General features: G+C 44.9%; 1 protein-coding gene across 1 annotated transcript in view; it reads right to left on the bottom strand.

The window, feature by feature from the left end:
• Positions 1-2564: 2564 nt before the first annotated feature.
• Positions 2565-16383, bottom strand: part of KATNAL2 (katanin catalytic subunit A1 like 2) — a 58240-nt gene continuing 44421 nt past the window's right edge. Inside the window, exons 11-15 of the mRNA XM_061640297.1 lie at positions 15696-15787; positions 14351-14461; positions 12455-12617; positions 5186-5288; positions 2565-2780 (exon numbers count right to left, since the gene is read on the bottom strand). Coding sequence (XP_061496281.1) covers positions 2641-2780; positions 5186-5288; positions 12455-12617; positions 14351-14461; positions 15696-15787 — 609 coding nt within the window. The 3' untranslated portion in view covers positions 2565-2640. The remainder of the gene's footprint in view (positions 2781-5185; positions 5289-12454; positions 12618-14350; positions 14462-15695; positions 15788-16383) is intronic.

Raw genomic sequence — 16383 nt, 5'->3', positions numbered from 1 at the left:
GTTTAGGTTACTTACCATGGGTAGCCACTTTCTTTCTTGGGACCCATTTAAATACAGCCTGGCTGCATCTTAATTAGTGATTCTTAATTTAAAGCATTGCTACCATCCATAATCATATTCTTGGCTGAACTTCTGCCAGCCCATTAATAGAGGCCAAGGTTGTTTTTCAAATTTTATGTACAAATTAAAACTATCAGGATTTTACAGATGTTTTAATTAGGTGGTGTTATTAACAGGAATGGCTTGGAAACAAAGATCTGGTCCATAATATATAGACCCTGAATTTCTGATGTTAGATGGCACTAGGGCCCTATTAATTTGACAGTTGCAAGGTTTCATGGGTGTGGATATGTGTCTCCTCTCCTCACAGAGGGAAAAATCCTAGGGAAACCATAGGGATAAATTCCCCACTTTTTATGTGGTTTTGTTAGTACAGCTATAAAATGAAATTGCAATTTGAAGCAAGCCTTATCCTTCCTGCACATGTTAACAGCACCAAAATGAGCTAACTTTGGTAATGACAGTAAATGGCTTTTCTGGTCCATTTGCAAAACTAAGAACAAAGCCCTTTACGATTGTTTTACGGTGCTCCTGAGTGTTAAATTATTAGTCTGTAATTGTAGCTTTGGCTTTATTTGAAGAGCAGGTTTTGTTAATGAACTGCAGTCTTTTGGAAGGAAAACACACCAGGAATGTTATAGAACATAGATGAGTGAAACAAGATTAGGAATGCTGATCAGAAATCTTTATGAAACAAAAGGAAACTCATTTAGCCAAAGTTAAGCACATCCAGAAATCTTTCTTGTTGAAATCAATGGGTTGTAAAAGAGTTTCACTTTGGCAGGATCCAACCCAAATTGTTGTTGTTTTTAATGGAATCTGCTGCCTGATGTTTTAACCATTTCCTTTAAACTACCATGGGAGTTCCTCAGGACCAAAAAGCGTGGGCTAGAAACATGGTAAAATAAAACCGTAAAACAATTGTTCAGGTATTTCTTGAAAGCTGTTGGTCTTAATTCAATGAGTAACAGTGCAATCTTAGCCTTGTCTACTCTGAAATAAGTCCTAGCAATTCAGTGGGTCTTATGCCCAAGTAAGTAGGATGAAGACTGCAACCCAAGTACCACTGAAATAGACAAGCTAGTTAAAACTGACTTGAGTTGAATTACAATAGGGATGTGCTTGTCAATCTTATGCATGTTTATCCAGAAGTAAACTCCATTGAGTTCAATGGGGCTTACTTCTAATTAGCAATGCACAGGCCTTCAATAGCAGTCACAACTAAGGAAGTAGGAAGGCAATGATTTCAGTTCCGACCTGTGTTTGTCACATGCAGTGCTGTTTCTGTTCCGTTGCAGTTTGGCATCCAAGAGAAACTATGTGGCAGAATTTTACATGATTAATTGCATTATCATCAAGCTATTCCAGCCATTTGTTTCAATGCAAAAGAAACACCGGGGGAGGGGGGGAGGGAGTAATCCGTTACGTCTTGTTTGCGGACTGAAGATAACACTGAATACCCATCGTATGCACTGGATTGATTTCTGTTCTGGACATGCGAAATGGAAATGTGCATCATTCAGCATCTCTGAAAGATGCATGAAAAGGGAGAACTGCGTTGTTGCCCTAGGAGTGGGGGGGGGGGGAGAAGAGGACTGTTCCACAGCTTAGGGGCACTTTGCCAAGGCCTTGCTTTTAGCTGCAGCGGTTCTAATTTCATGCAGCAAATGGCACACAAAAACAGATCAAATGAGAAAGACAGCAACACAAGCAGAAGCAGTTGCAGAGTCTCTCACTTAAGTCAGATACTGGGCCCTGTTGATCTTTTCCCTTCCAGAGGAAGAAGCACCTTGTGGGAGGTCAACTTTGATAGGAAAAGAGCCTGAAGATATAGGGTTAAGCATCCATCTTCCTGCTGCTGCCCTGGTTACATTGCTGCCCAGGGCTGCAATGTTCAAAAACTGTTGGGAGATGCTTCAGATGTCTCTGAGGTTGCATCTGGTTTGACCCCAAGTGACCACCAGTGATCACTTAAAGGAAAATAATGGAAAAGTTTACCTTAAATTCTCAATAAAGGGAAGGGAAGAAAAAGATATCAGCTGCTGCCACTGTATAATGAAATAGGATCCCAAAAATACATCCCTGAGAGAGAACCAAAGAGTTTATTTTCATTGTTGTCAGTCCTGCTCAGCATTCGCTGGATTAACATAAGGAACCCTGAGATGTCCACCTAACCATCTCTCCTGGGATTGTAAATGTTGCTTTGCTTCCTCTAAGGAGGAGAGCACCAGCAGCTAAACACTTGTATGGTCAGTCTGCAAGAAGGGTCCTAGATGTCAGCAGGGTGGTGTAAAAGTGTATTAAAATTAACAACTGGTTGTAGGTATAAAACAGTGCAAAAAATGTTTTCCTTGCATATTAGTAAAGGGCTACCAGCTGCAGGGAGAGGGAGCCTCCACAAAGAGCAACTGGCAATCCTTTCTCAATCACTAAAAAAACCATGCATCTTTGAAAATGGTCTATCTCGTTTCTCCTGATGTTATCTTGAAAGGAAAAAAAACCTGTTTTAACATAAATATTCATTCTCTTGCTCATAGAAATTTGGTGGGTTCTAGATGTCTGAAAGCTTAGCTTTGAGTTTCAGACAGACTCAAATTCTTTTTGCCAGTCGGTGTATTTTTTGCTTAAATTCTTAGCAGAGGGCTTCGTGTGAGTGATCACATCCAGGAAATCTTCTGTTGTGACAGTGTCCAGTTGGATTACAGGTAAGCTCCCGCTGTCTATAGGAACATGGATAAAAAAATGTTCAAATTATTGCCACAGCTGCCACACAGGTCAACAAAACAAAAGCAGGTATGGAAATGACTCAAGTCTCCCCTTGCATGGCAAAACGATGATAGGGTCACACAGAAGTGGCACTGCTCAGGAGATACCCTCCCCACACTGGTGCTGCTGCTGGAAAGAAGTGTTCTAGGATCAAGGAGTGACGTTCTACCTACCTTCTGGGTAGAGTTTCAAAGACAGTAGAAACCATCACACCTGGGACAGCTCTGATCTGCGCCCAGACTAGCCCACCCTGAAGAACATCTTCCAACAAATAATCACTGAGCAAGTGGTAGACTGCAGAAAGCACTGCCCTTTTCGATGATGGCTGGGACTGATTATGCATGGTGTCCTATGGGTGTCCTCTTAATTTCATTTGGCCTCTTTCATCCCCCAAATTATTACTTAGGATTGTGAGTCCCTTGGAGACAGAAGTGTTAGCACTAGGAGACAACTCTGAGCCCATGGGACAGGATGAGATATAAACCAAGTAATATATATTTATTATATTTTCACCCCCTTTACCGTCATTGCAAAAATAAGATACTTTGAATTGGCAGGGGCTGTTTGGCACAGATACTGCAGTCAGCAGATCCAAATATCTAGATCTGGCCTGGATGGTTTGTTGCCCCACTGCTGTTGCTCCTATAAAGCTGTCTACACAGTCAAACTACTGGTCCATGTACAGCAGTGCTATCTACTTTGAAGAGGTCCTGCCAGTGAGCAGAGAGGTCTCTCATGCAGAGATTTTCCCGTAAACCTGCTGCCTGATCCTGCCATCCTTTTTCTTAAACTAAATGACAGATGCTAGTGCCTGAACCTGGGCATTTCTGCATACAAATCATGTGCTCTACCACTGAGCTATGGCCCTTCCCCATTCTTGTATGAGAGCATTTGATGTGCGTGCAAAATGCTTTACAGTTCTTATTAGTCTACACAATACTCCTATAAGGCAGGCCACAGTAGCCCCATTTTTACAGGAAAGGCGGAGAAATACTGGGCTTTCCCCCAATGGATTTTTGAGCTGCTTTAGGAAGTATGAGAGCTTACAGTGCAACAGCCAATGGCTGCCACGCATTGCAGGAAGGACAAGCCATCTTTAAAATGTTCCCTTTTCCATTCCCTATTTCAAGTATTACACCTGAATCAAAAGAGCCAAAAAACAAAACAAAACACCCCTCAAGTGTGCCTTTACTCTTGAACAGACTAAAACTTCAGTCAAGTAATGCACCAATTTCTATTATTTAAGATTTACCTGTTTGCTAACAACACTTGTCTGCGGACTCCATACATAACAGTTCTCTGGGCAACTTATAATAACTAAAACAAAGCTCACAGCCTTAGTAAGGTTTCTTATTACTCATTTTCAATGAATGTCTACATTTGTCAGTGGGCCGCATCCACTTAATGTGGAATGTCAACGCAAGGATTACCACTAGTGCAACAAGACTTCCCCCTCTCCCCCCATGCATGCCCTGTGCCCTCCCCAAATCTGCTCAGGAAGGTGGGTGGGGGAACTTCTAGAACAGATTTACAACTTTCCTATATGTTACAATTTCCTAGCAATCCTATATGTGTCTACTAAGAAGATCCACTGAGTTCAATGGGACCTACTCCCAGGTAAGTAAGTAAAGGAAGCAGCAATCTTATGTCCCACTGAACTCAATAAGGCTTAATTCCAAGCAGACACACATGGTTGCACTGTTTTTATTTAGTGACTAAACATCTTGAGCTGCAATCCAGGTAGCCCCTATTTCAGACCTCACCATAGCTATGATCTCGCATCATAGTCTTAGGTAAGCCTTTGCTCCCTTAAAACTTAAGTCCATTAGCACAGATTACTAAAAATGTATGTTAGGTGCTTTGAACATTTGAGATGCCCAGTATAAATGTCATCATTTTATATGTGATAATGCTTAATTCTATATATTAGGTGTGTGTGTGGGGGGGGGAGAGAGAGATCTGTACTAGAGTGACAAATTGTGGCAAACTGCAAAGGGTAGTCATGCTGGTCTGTTCCAGGAAAAAAAAAAGCCTTGTTTCACCTTATGAAGGCAAACACATTTATTGTCAGTTCTATGCCACAGTACATTTTGACAAGTGGAGGCACTTTTAAAAAAGTGTGACATACTTTAGGGAGAGTCCTCCTTACTGGAGAGGTTAGAAGAAAACAGTCGTTCTTTGCAAATCAAAATTAATATGTCTATCAGGAAATAGAATGTTGCCTCCTGCAGGCAGGTGGGTAGGAAGGTAAGTAGGTGTGTAGGTCTGCCCCTGAAAGCTACCTGGTCCCTGGCTCCCAGCATTCTCTAAAGTACTAAGTGATTGCCTGTCCACCTTGAACACAGAATGGTAACTGTACCTGGCTGATGGTTTTCAAGGGCGCTGAATATTTTTCTCACGGGGCGCATAGCGGCTTCTTTGCAGACCAACTTAATGTCAGAGCCAGAGTACCCTTCCATTTCCTAACATGAAAAAGGAAAAGACGGTTTAGTCCCTAGAGACTTCCCACTGCAAATGGGTGTAAGAGCAGCATTTAGCAGAATATGGGTGTTTCAGAAAGTGACTGAGGTTGGGAGGAGCACTACTCTGCAAGAGCATTATCTGTCATGTCCAAGTGGAAGGCGGCTCTCCCCATTATTGTCTTTGTTCACCAATTCCTGCCCGACTGAAGCGAAGGAGGACTGGCCATTCTTCAGTACACATTGCTCTTACTTGCCCGCCTCTCCTGCTTCTCACCTGGCAGTTGTCCCACTGATTTATGTCCAGTAGGTGGTTATTTCAGCCAGTGGTGGCTGGTAGCTCCATGTCAGTGGGGCTATGGAATCCACTCTGGATTTTAGTCCAGACTTCCAAGGAGCAGTCTCTTGTGCCCCCAACCATACTAATACACTTCTTTTGGCAGAGGCGGACACATATTCTATTTATACATACCAAATATAACAATGTGTTAGGGATACCTTTCTATGTTCCCCCAACCCTGTCACTATAATGACTCCGGTACAGTAGGGCCCTGCTTCCCGGCGCTCCACTTCCCGGAGTTCCACTAATGTGGCGGCTTTCCTCCCCTCTTTAAAAGCTGCTTTTGCGGCATTTTCGCATGACGAGCCCCATTAAAGTCAATGGGGTTCCGCCTTACAGCGATTTCCACTTTACGGCGGGGATCCGGAATAGAACCCGCCGTATAAGCGGGGCCCTACTGTATATAGACAAGCCTTAACTTCCTTGCGACACTTTGTCTCTTTAAATATAACAGCTCTGAGTTGAGCCCCTGCAACCTGAAACTATCTTTCCTTCTGGTCCCTGCTGCCACCGCAGATAACTGTATCTGATTCACCCTTAGTGTAGCCAATGATGTGTGTTACTTAAGTTACTTGATGAGATCTTTAAACTCTTAAATTCCTACCTGTCCTACCCATAGTAAAATATTCCTACACTATCTCCACCCTTTCACCATCTAATTCCAAAATAGTAAACCAACGTTGAACCTACACTATCTAAGCCCAATTCTCCATACAATCAAATCTAATTGCCAAAATGTCACACTCAAATATAAACCTTCCACTTTCAGTCACTCAGCCAATCACCATCCAGCACTTTACTCACTCATTCCCCGCTCCCAATACTCATCTCTTACTTTAACCATTCCAATATTACCTCTTAATATATATAATACATAAGCAATAAACATTAACATGTATGTATGGACATTATACTGTCCAATGTGCCAAAGGCTCCTTGCCTAGCTCTTTGAAAGTTTGGACTAAAACCCGGAGCGGATTCTACTGCTACAAAGCCACCAACCACCACCAATTTTAGCTTCATCTGTTGCATGTGTAACTCATTCCAAGCCGAAGTAACATACACTGAGGTTTTCCAGACAGTCTCCCAGCATGGAGACATTGAAACCTCAGGGCCAGAGATTGGATTCAGAAATGGAACTTCAGTCATTAAGTGTCCTTTCTGTTGAGTCAGTTTGCATATGCCCAACCTTACCTGCAAATAAGCAAGCCAGCAGCCTTGTTACACACACACACAGACTTATGCATGCTCACTTAAAAGCAGCACAAGAACATAAGAACATAAGAAGAGCCTGCTGGATCAGGCCAGTGGCCCATCTAGTCCAGCATCCTGTTCTCACAGCGGCCAACCAGGTGCCTGGGGGAAGCCCGCAAGCAGGACCCGAGTGCAAGAACACTCTCCCCTCCTGAGGCTTCCGGCAACTGGTTTTCAGAAGCATGCTGCCTCTGACTAGGGTGGCAGAGCACAGCCATCATGGCTAGTAGCCATTGATAGCCCTATCTTCCATGAATTTGTCTAATCTTCTTTTAAAGCAGTCCAAGCTGGTGGCCATTACTGCATCTTGTGGGAGCAAATTCCATAGTTTAACTATGCACTGAGTAAAGAAGTACTTCCTTTTGTCTGTCCTGAATCTTCCAACATTCAGCTTCTTTGAATGTCCACGAGTTCTAGTATTATGAGAGAGGGAGAAGAACTTTTCTCTATCCACTTTCTCAATGCCATGCATAATTTTATACCCTTCTATCATGTCTCCTCTGACCCGCCTTTTCTCTAAACTAAAAAGCCCCAAATGCTGCAACCTTTCCTCGTAAGGGAGTCGCTTCATCCCCTTGATCATTCTGGTTGCCCTCTTCTGAACCTTTTCCAACTCTATAATATCCTTTTTGAGATGAGGCGACCAGAACTGTAACACAGTATTCCAAATGCGGCCGCACCATAGATTTATACAACGGCATTATGGTATCAGCTGTTTTATTTTCAATACCTTTCCTAATTATCCCTAGCATGGAATCTGCCTTTTTCACAGCTGCTGCACACTGGGTCGACATTTTCATTGTGCTGTCCACTACAACCCCGAGGTCTCTCTCCTGGTCGGTCACCGCCAGTTCAGACCCCAGGAGCGTATATGTGAAATTCAGATTTTTTGCTCCAATATGCATAATTTTACACTTGTTTATATTGAATTGCATTTGCCATTTTTCTGCCCATTCACTCAGTTTGGAGAGATCTTTTTGGAGCTCTTCGCAATCCCTTTTTGTTTTAACAACCCTGAACAATTTAGTGTCATCAGCAAACTTGGCCACTTCACTGCTCACTCCTAATTCTAGGTCATTAATGAACAAGTTGAAAAGTACAGGTCCCAATACCGATCCTTGAGGGACTCCACTTTCTACAGCCCTCCATTGGGGAACTGTCCGTTTATTCCTACTCTCTGCTTTCTGCTTCTTAACCAATTTCTTATCCACAAGAGGACCTCTCCTCTTATTCCATGACTGCTAAGCTTCCTCAGAAGTCTTTGGTGAGGTACCTTGTCAAACGCTTTTTGAAAGTCTAAGTACACTATGTCCACTGGATCACCTCTATCTATATGCTTGTTGACACTCTCAAAGAATTCTAATAGGTTACTGAGACAGGACTTTCCCTTGCAGAAGCCATGCTGGCTCTGCTTCAGCAAGGCTTGTTCTTCTATGTGCTTAGTTAATCTAGCTTTAATCATACTTTCTACCAGTTTTCCAGGGACAGAAGTTAAGCTAACTGGCCTGTAATTTCCGGGATCCCCTCTGGATCCCTTTTTGAAGATTGGCGTTACACTTGACACTTTCCAGTCCTCAGGCACGGAGGAGGACCCAAGGGACAAGTTACATATTTTAGTTAGCAGATCAGCAATTTCACCTTTGAGTTCTTTGAGAACTCTCGGGTGGATGCCATCCGGGCCCGGTGATTTGTCAGTTTTTATATTGTCCATTAAGCTTAGAACTTCCTCTCTCGTTACCACTATTTGTCTCAGTTCCTCAGAATCCCTTCCTGCAAATGTTAGTTCAGGTTCAGGGATCTGCCCTATATCTTCCACTGTGAAGACAGATGCAAAGATTTCATTTAGCTTCTCTGCAATCTCATTATCATTCTTTAGTACACCTTGGACTCCCTTATCATCCAAGGGTCCAATCGTCTCCCTAGATGGTCTCCTGCTTTGAATGTATTTATAGAATTTTTTGTTGTTGGTTTTTATGTTCTTAGCAATGTGCTCCTCAAATTCTTTTTTAGCATCCCTTATTGTCTTCTTGCATTTCTTTTGCCAGAGTTTGTGTTCTTTTTTATTTTCTTCATTTGGACAAGACTTCCATTTTTTGAAGGAAGACTTTTTGCCTCTAAGAGCTTCCTTGACTTTGCTCGTTAACCATGCTGGCATCTTCTTGGCCCTGGCGGTACCTTTTCTGATCTGCGGTATGCACTCCAGTTGAGCTTCTAATATAGTGTTTTTAAACAACTTCCAAGCATTTTCGAGTGATGTGACCCTCTGGACTTTGTTTTTCAGCTTTCTTTTTACCAATCCCCTTATTTTTGTGAAGTTTCCTCTTTTGAAGTCAAATGTGACCGTGTTGGATTTTCTTGGCAATTGGCCAGTTACATGTATGTTTAATTTAATAGCACTGTGGTCACTGCTCCCAATCTGTTCAACAACACTTACATCTTGCACCAGGTCCCGGTCCCCACTGAGGATTAAGTCCAGGGTTGCCGTCCCTCTGGTCGGTTCCATGACCAACTGGTCTAGGGAATAGTCATTTAGAATATCTAGAAACTTTGCTTCTTTGTCATGACTGGAACACATATGCGGCCAGTCTATGTCCGGGTAGTTGAAGTCACCCATTACTACCACATTTCCTAGTTTGGATGCTTCCTCAATTTCATATCTCATCTCAAGGTCTCCCTGAGCATTTTGATCAGGGGGACGATAGATCGTTCCCAGTATTAAGTCCCTCCTGGGGCATGGTATCACCACCCACAACGATTCTGTGGAGGAGTCTGCCTCTTTTGCGGTTTCGAGCTTGCTGGATTCAATGCCTTCTTTCACGTATAGAGCGACTCCGCCACCAATACATCCTTCCCTGTCCTTCCGATATAGTTTATATCCAGGGATAACCGTATCCCACTGGTTTTCTCCATTCCACCAGGTCTCCGTTATGCTCACTATATCAATGCTCTCCTCTAAGACCAAGCACTCCAGTTCTCCCATCTTGGTTCGCAGGCTCCTAGCATTAGCGTACAGGCACTTGTAAGCAGTGTCTCTCTTCAAGTGTCTTTGGCACTTGTGGTTAGGCCTGTGGTAATTTTGCTCTTCTGAATTTATATCCTGTGCCCCTGCTCTCACAATGCCTACTTCTAGGCCTACCCCTTTTAAAATTTCATCATTTCTTTGGTTTTTATCCCAGGGGGGAGGTTTATTCCGAACCGGACCTTTCTCAGCTCCTGTCGGGTTTCCCCCCTCAGTCAGTTTAAAAGCTGCTCTGCCACCTTTTTAATTTTAAGTGCCAGCAGTCTGGTTCCATTCTGGTTCAAGTGGAGCCCGTCCCTTTTGTACAGGCCCGGCTTGTCCCAAAATGTTCCCCAGTGCCTAACAAATCCAAACCCTTCCACCCGACACCATCGTCTCATCCACGCATTGAGACTGCGAAGCTGGGCCTGTCTGGCTGGTCCTGCGCGTGGAACCGGTAGCATTTCAGAGAAAGCCACCTTGGAGGTCCTGGCTTTCAGCATCCTACCTAGCAACCTAAATTTTGCTTCCAGGACCTCACGGCTGCATTTCCCCATGTCGTTGGTGCCAACGTGCACCACGACCACTGACTCCTTCCCAGCACTGTCTACCAAACTATCTAAACGACGGGCGATATCCGCAACCTTCGCACCAGGCAGGCAAAACACCTTGCGGTCTACATGCCCATCACACACCCCACTGTCTATGTTCCTAATGATCGAATCACCCACTACAAGGATCCCTCCACCCTCTGGAGATATATCCTCGGCACGAGAGGATAGCTGCTCATCCCCCAAGGAATGGGTCCCTTCTAAGGGATCATTTCCCTCTTCCTCAGCTGGATGCTCTCCTTCCCTGAGACCATCGTTCACCATGATAGCAGAAGAGCTATCATCCTTGGAGTGGGACACAGCTATAACGTCCCTGAAGGCCTCCTCCACACACCTCTCTGCCTCTCTCAGCTTTTCCAGGTCCGCCACCTTGGCCTCAAGGAAATGAAGTCGTTCCCGGAGAGCCAGGAGCTCATTGCACCGAGAGCATACCCACGACTTCTGTCCAACAGGCAGATAGTCGTACATGCTGCAGGCGGTTATGTACTGTATTTTAGTGTTTTACTATTATGCAACCCACCCTGAGACATTTTGGTGAAGGGTGGGTAAAAAATACATTTAATAAATATAAACAAATGAATTAATAAATAGGCTTCTGGGATCAGTAATCGACCATATGAAGATCAATAAACTGAATTCCAACAGGATGGAAGTTCTGCTGGTGGGTGGTTTAATCTGCCCATGAGAGGTGACATTCATCCTGTTATGGATGTGGGTTCACTCCCCATGTTTGTAGTCTGAGAGATGATCATAGATCCAGTTCTCTCCTTGGAGGACCAAGATGGTGGCTTCAGGGGCATGGTGCACCTTTTAACCGCTGATGCTGGTGTGCTAAGTGCAACCTCTTTGACAGAGACAGCCTGGATAGTTATCCATACTCTGGTAACCTTCCAGTTAGAGCACTGTAATGTATTCTTTATGGGGATGTCTTTGAAGGTTATAGTTAGTCCAAAATGCAGCTGCTACGCAACTAACTGGGGGCTAGAGCATGGTCTGAAGGCATATGACTTGAGCAACCTCACGGAAGCTGCACAGGAAATCCTCTGGGAATCCTGTGTACACAACCTCAGAATTCCATCATATAAACAAAACCAATAAGTGTTCCCTAACCCTATAGTCAATGTCTGCCTTTCTCCCTCCGTCACCCTGCTCATTGCCAAACAAAACAACATTGGAATCATGATTAAAATTAAACCATGCTTAGTAAACAGGAGCAGACTCCTATAGTGCGCCTACCATTTGTGCTTCATTGCAGCAGAATTCAGATTTTTTGGGGGGGGGATGGGACAGGAGAGGAACACCAGGTACACACAGTTAAGTATGATGGATTGCATAAGCATTGACTTTTTTATACAGGCACGGGATCTTAAGATATGGGATTTTAATTTAATTTTTACATTTTTTTTCTTTGACATGTAGACCTACTCACACACACGCACCCCCCCCCATAAAACTGCTTTTAAAACTCCGCTCCATTTCAGAAGTAGGGCAGCTGGTGAGGATGCTGCTGCTGCTGCTACCTTTTAAGAAACACAAATGGAAAGTGCCTGGGAGCAAATGGAACCAGTTTCATGGGTCTTTGGATCCTAGCCATTTATGATAGGAAGAGAGGGTTTGCACTGAGACAAGAGATGCATGCCCAGCTGACTTGCCATTGCAAGAACCCCTAGGGAACACTGGAAGAATCCCACTGGATCAGCCCAATGGCCCACCCACTCCTGTATCCTACTTCCTTCAGTGGCCAACCAGATACCCCCAGGAAGCCCAGAAGGCGGGCAAGGAGGCAAGAGCCCTCCCTTGCTCTCCTACAACTAGCACTCAATGGCTTATTGCCTCTGAACATGGAGGCTGCATATAGCCATAATTAGTAATAGCCATGGATAAAACATGCACACTGTGAAAAGCCACCTATAAGAGCGTTTGCTGTCCACGATGTGCAACCGTAACTGCTTTGACTTCTTTTCACCTGACTGAGTAAAGCATAGTTGAGCTCCGTCCTCAGCTCAATTCCCCCGCTGTTGCTCACGGGAGGAAGCCAGTGCTGGACCATTGCCTGCCTTGCCTCTTTATTTGGGAGGTCAACCAGGATCCTTTTCTCTAGCCGGCGCAACATGGCATAATCCAATTCCCTAGAGAAGAAAGGAGAAGTCTTGGGCAATGACCACACCAAACAAAAACAGCGACCGTAGGGTCTGTTTGCAATTTTCTGGACTGTAATCCCTAGCAAATCACTGAGAAGGTGGAATGGGACCACAAGTCCCAGACTGGTGCAGGGCCTGTTAAGTTGGGTCTTGCTCACACATGCATGTTTATCAGACAGGAGAGCAGCATCAAGTAGGAACTTGGTGGGGGAATGGGCCATCAGTGAGCTATGATCGGGCAGACAGACCTTAAACCTGATTTACAACAAAGCCTGCTTATACTTCCGGTTTTGAGTCATTGAGCACTCAGTAATTAGGTGACATGCATACATCTATGAACCAACACTCCGGCTGGAAGTAGTGTTGCACGTAAGAGCCCTGCTGGATCAGACCAAAGGTCCATCCTGTCCTCACAGTGGCCAGCTAAACGCCTATGGGAAGCCCACAAGCAGGGTCTGAGCATGAACAGCTCTTCCATAACTGCTGTCCTCAGCATCTGCTTTCAGAGGCACACCACCTCAGATACTGGAGCCAGCACATCACCATTATGGCTAACAGTGATTGATAGCCTTAACCTCCATGAATTCATCTAATCCCCCATTAAAGACATCCACACTGGTGGACATCACAATGGATGCAAAGCAACCCTTTCATATATAAATAAGCATTATATAAGTGTGCTGAGTGTTCAGGTCGCTGCACAGACTTTATCTTCATCGTCTCACAACAGCCCTGTAAATAGGTCAGCATGACCATCAACTCCAGCTTTGCGCACGAGAGGCTGGGGCTGAGAGCGAGGGAGAGAACATGCCCAAGCTAAGGCCACTTAGAGAATTCAAGGCAGGGATAAGACTGGAACTAGGAGTCTCCAGACTCACAGCTCAGCCACCACAGTACACTAGTCTCCATCTCTTGTTGCTGTTTCTCTAGAGAGGATGGAATCCACTCGGCGACTTTGCACTCACTGGAGGCCTTTTGATCCAGGGAGAAGGGGAGCAACTTTGGCCAATTCCCCCTCTCCTCAGCAGCAGCTACAACCCCTCCCCCCCAAAATCAGCTCCAGAGAGCTGGGCGACCCTCCAGAACAGGATGGAAGGCGGTGGTGGGGGCTGCAGGGGGAAGGGCTGGCTGGCAAAAATCCCCTCCCCTCCTATTCTGTTAGCAGAGGCATTCCTTGGATGAAGAGCCTTCCGCAAGAGCAACTGCACCAACTGGATTTCATCCAATATGCTTGAAGATACGAGACGGTATATATTTTCTCCACTATGGCTCATTTATTCTACCAGATCTATGCAACATAAAAACAACTGAAGGGTTTTATCCTCAAACTTGTAAAAAGTCACCTTTTAATACCAATGAAATCCAGCCTTCCCTATTTATAGAGCCTATCTTTTCTGAGCACTGAATGTTTTAAGCACCTTATACGTTTCTTTGCCGCAACCCTTCTTTAGCTTAACCATAGTAAATAACTTGGCCATCAAGCCCCTTTTTAAATGTTAGCAGCTGCCTTGCCCTGGCATATGTTGACTTTACAAAGGATTATGTCCTCCTGCAGCACAAACAACAGCAACTACAGAAGCAAAGTAAAAAAGCTCCCAATTAATCTTTGAAGGCTTTAACCAAATATCAAGCCTTTTTCTGCTCTGAGTCTAAGTCAAATCTTTATCTGTGTTGAGAGGCTCACACAAATGTATTCAAAGCGTACTCTCTGGATCTCTTACCAGGGCAGGTTGGAAGCCGCTAAAACAAAGACAAGATCATCCGATCGGGCCAGGCCATCCATCTGCACCAATAATTCTGTTTTCATCCGTAGGCTTCCTTCATGTTCACCACTACCAAGTTGTAAAGGACGGGGAAGGGAGGGGAAAACGTTATTCCCTGGCCACATCAGAACGATTGCCTTTATTGAGACAGAGGCAAGCTCTGAAACAGAAACCCATTCACTTGAGGAAGCTACTATGGCAGCAGCAGCTCATCTCTCCTGCTTCTCCCATCCCATCCCACTCCACCCCCAATCCCCTTTTATTTATTGCAACTCCATTCCAAGTCCTCCACTTACAGCGTTATCAGAAGTGTCTCAGTATTGGGTTTCCCTGTCCCACCCCCCAAGTTTCAAGCATGGTACCTTCAAACCTTGCTTGGGTGTTGTTTTTTTTTGCTACGCTACAAAGGAAACATCGGTCATCTGATGTCCAAGATGACCAGGGTTGGGAGAACATAGGATCTGGCCCATTGGATAGATCCAGTTCTACACCCCTGGCACAATGTATTTGGCTTTCAAACCTAGTGCATTTGTTCCTTTCTTTGTATATTGGGATGTTTGTAGACAGAAGTGGAGGACATACGGAAGGAGAAACAGCTTTTTCTTCTATAGTCCCTACAAGCGGTTGCTGGTGCCCATTGAGAAAAGTGGGGGCGGAAGGCAGGGAACCCAAACAGTAGGAGCAACCCAAGCCAATGACAGGCAGAAGCCACTAATTCTAGTTTTGTCCCCATCCTCCTCCTTACTGAGTTCTACAAGGGCAACACTGACACTTTGTTGTTATGTGCCTCCAAGTCGACTACAACTTATGGAGACCCTATGAATCAGCGACCTCCTCCAAGAGCATCTGTCATGAACCACCCTGTTCAGATCTTGTAAGTTCAGGTCTGTGGCTACCTTTATGGAATCAATCCATCTCTTGTTTGGCCTTCCTCTTTTTCTACTCCCTTCTGTTTCTCCCAGCATTATGGTCTTTTCTATTGAATCCTATCTTTTCATTATGTGCCCAAAGTATGATAACCTCAGTTTCATCATACACTGACACTAAGGAAGGTGAAGTTTAAAGGTAGTGCCACCATCGCTTAGACTGTTTGTAAGAAGGCAGACAGGTGGGGGCTGAGTGAGGACAGCCTGAGGTTGGTGGAGCAGTGTCCCATTTGCCCCAATGGACCAACCTTCACTAGTCCCCACCTTTTCTGTGCTGCAACTAGCAAGGCTGGGCTTCTCTCCCAAGTCATTTGGCAAAAGGGTCCACCTAACAGAAAACAGTCAGCAAAGGATGTCCCACTTGGAAAGTTTGTTACCCTGGAGCAGTGCCTCGTTGACTCATCACCGACTCCAACTCATCCAGGAAGATTGTGGAGGGGGCATGGTAGCGAGCAAGTTCAAACAACACCTGTCCCAAAAAAAAAGGGGGAGGAGGGGGAGGAAAAACAGCCCAAGTCAGGAGGGACAAACCTGGCTTGCATGGGCCTCTCTCCAATTACATAAAGTTGAAAAGGCTGCATAGCTACAGCAAGGCATACTTGCAAGGATGGGGAACTTGCCCTCCAGTTGCTGGTAGACTCCAGTTCCCATTATCCGGGCTAGCATAGCCGCTGGTCACAAATGATGGGAGCTGTAGACCAGCAACATCCGAAGGGCATCGGTCTCTCCATCTCTGCACTACCAAACATGTAAATGTACCTCACACTGAGCTGCAGCAGCTCAATATTGTCCACCGCTCTAACTGGCAGCGGTTCTTCAGGGTCCCATATGGAGGCCCTTCCACATGCAAGGTGTATGTTCCCTACTACCATCTTCTTGTGCACCTTCAGTTCCTGGGAATCACAAGCGGGACAGAGTTCCTGTTGCGCTCAGCTCCTGCTTTCAGACTTCGAATGGGCACCTGGTTGGCCACTGTGAGAATAGGATGCTGGACTACTTGGGCCACTGGCCCAATCCCAGCAGGCTCATCTTATGTTCTTACCTCTTATCCTTTTCAATGGGCTT

The sequence above is a fragment of the Rhineura floridana genome, chromosome 1, assembly GCF_030035675.1.
Source record: "Rhineura floridana isolate rRhiFlo1 chromosome 1, rRhiFlo1.hap2, whole genome shotgun sequence".
Classification (NCBI taxonomy): domain Eukaryota; kingdom Metazoa; phylum Chordata; class Lepidosauria; order Squamata; family Rhineuridae; genus Rhineura; species Rhineura floridana.
This window is presented reverse-complemented; position numbering and strand designations above follow the sequence as displayed.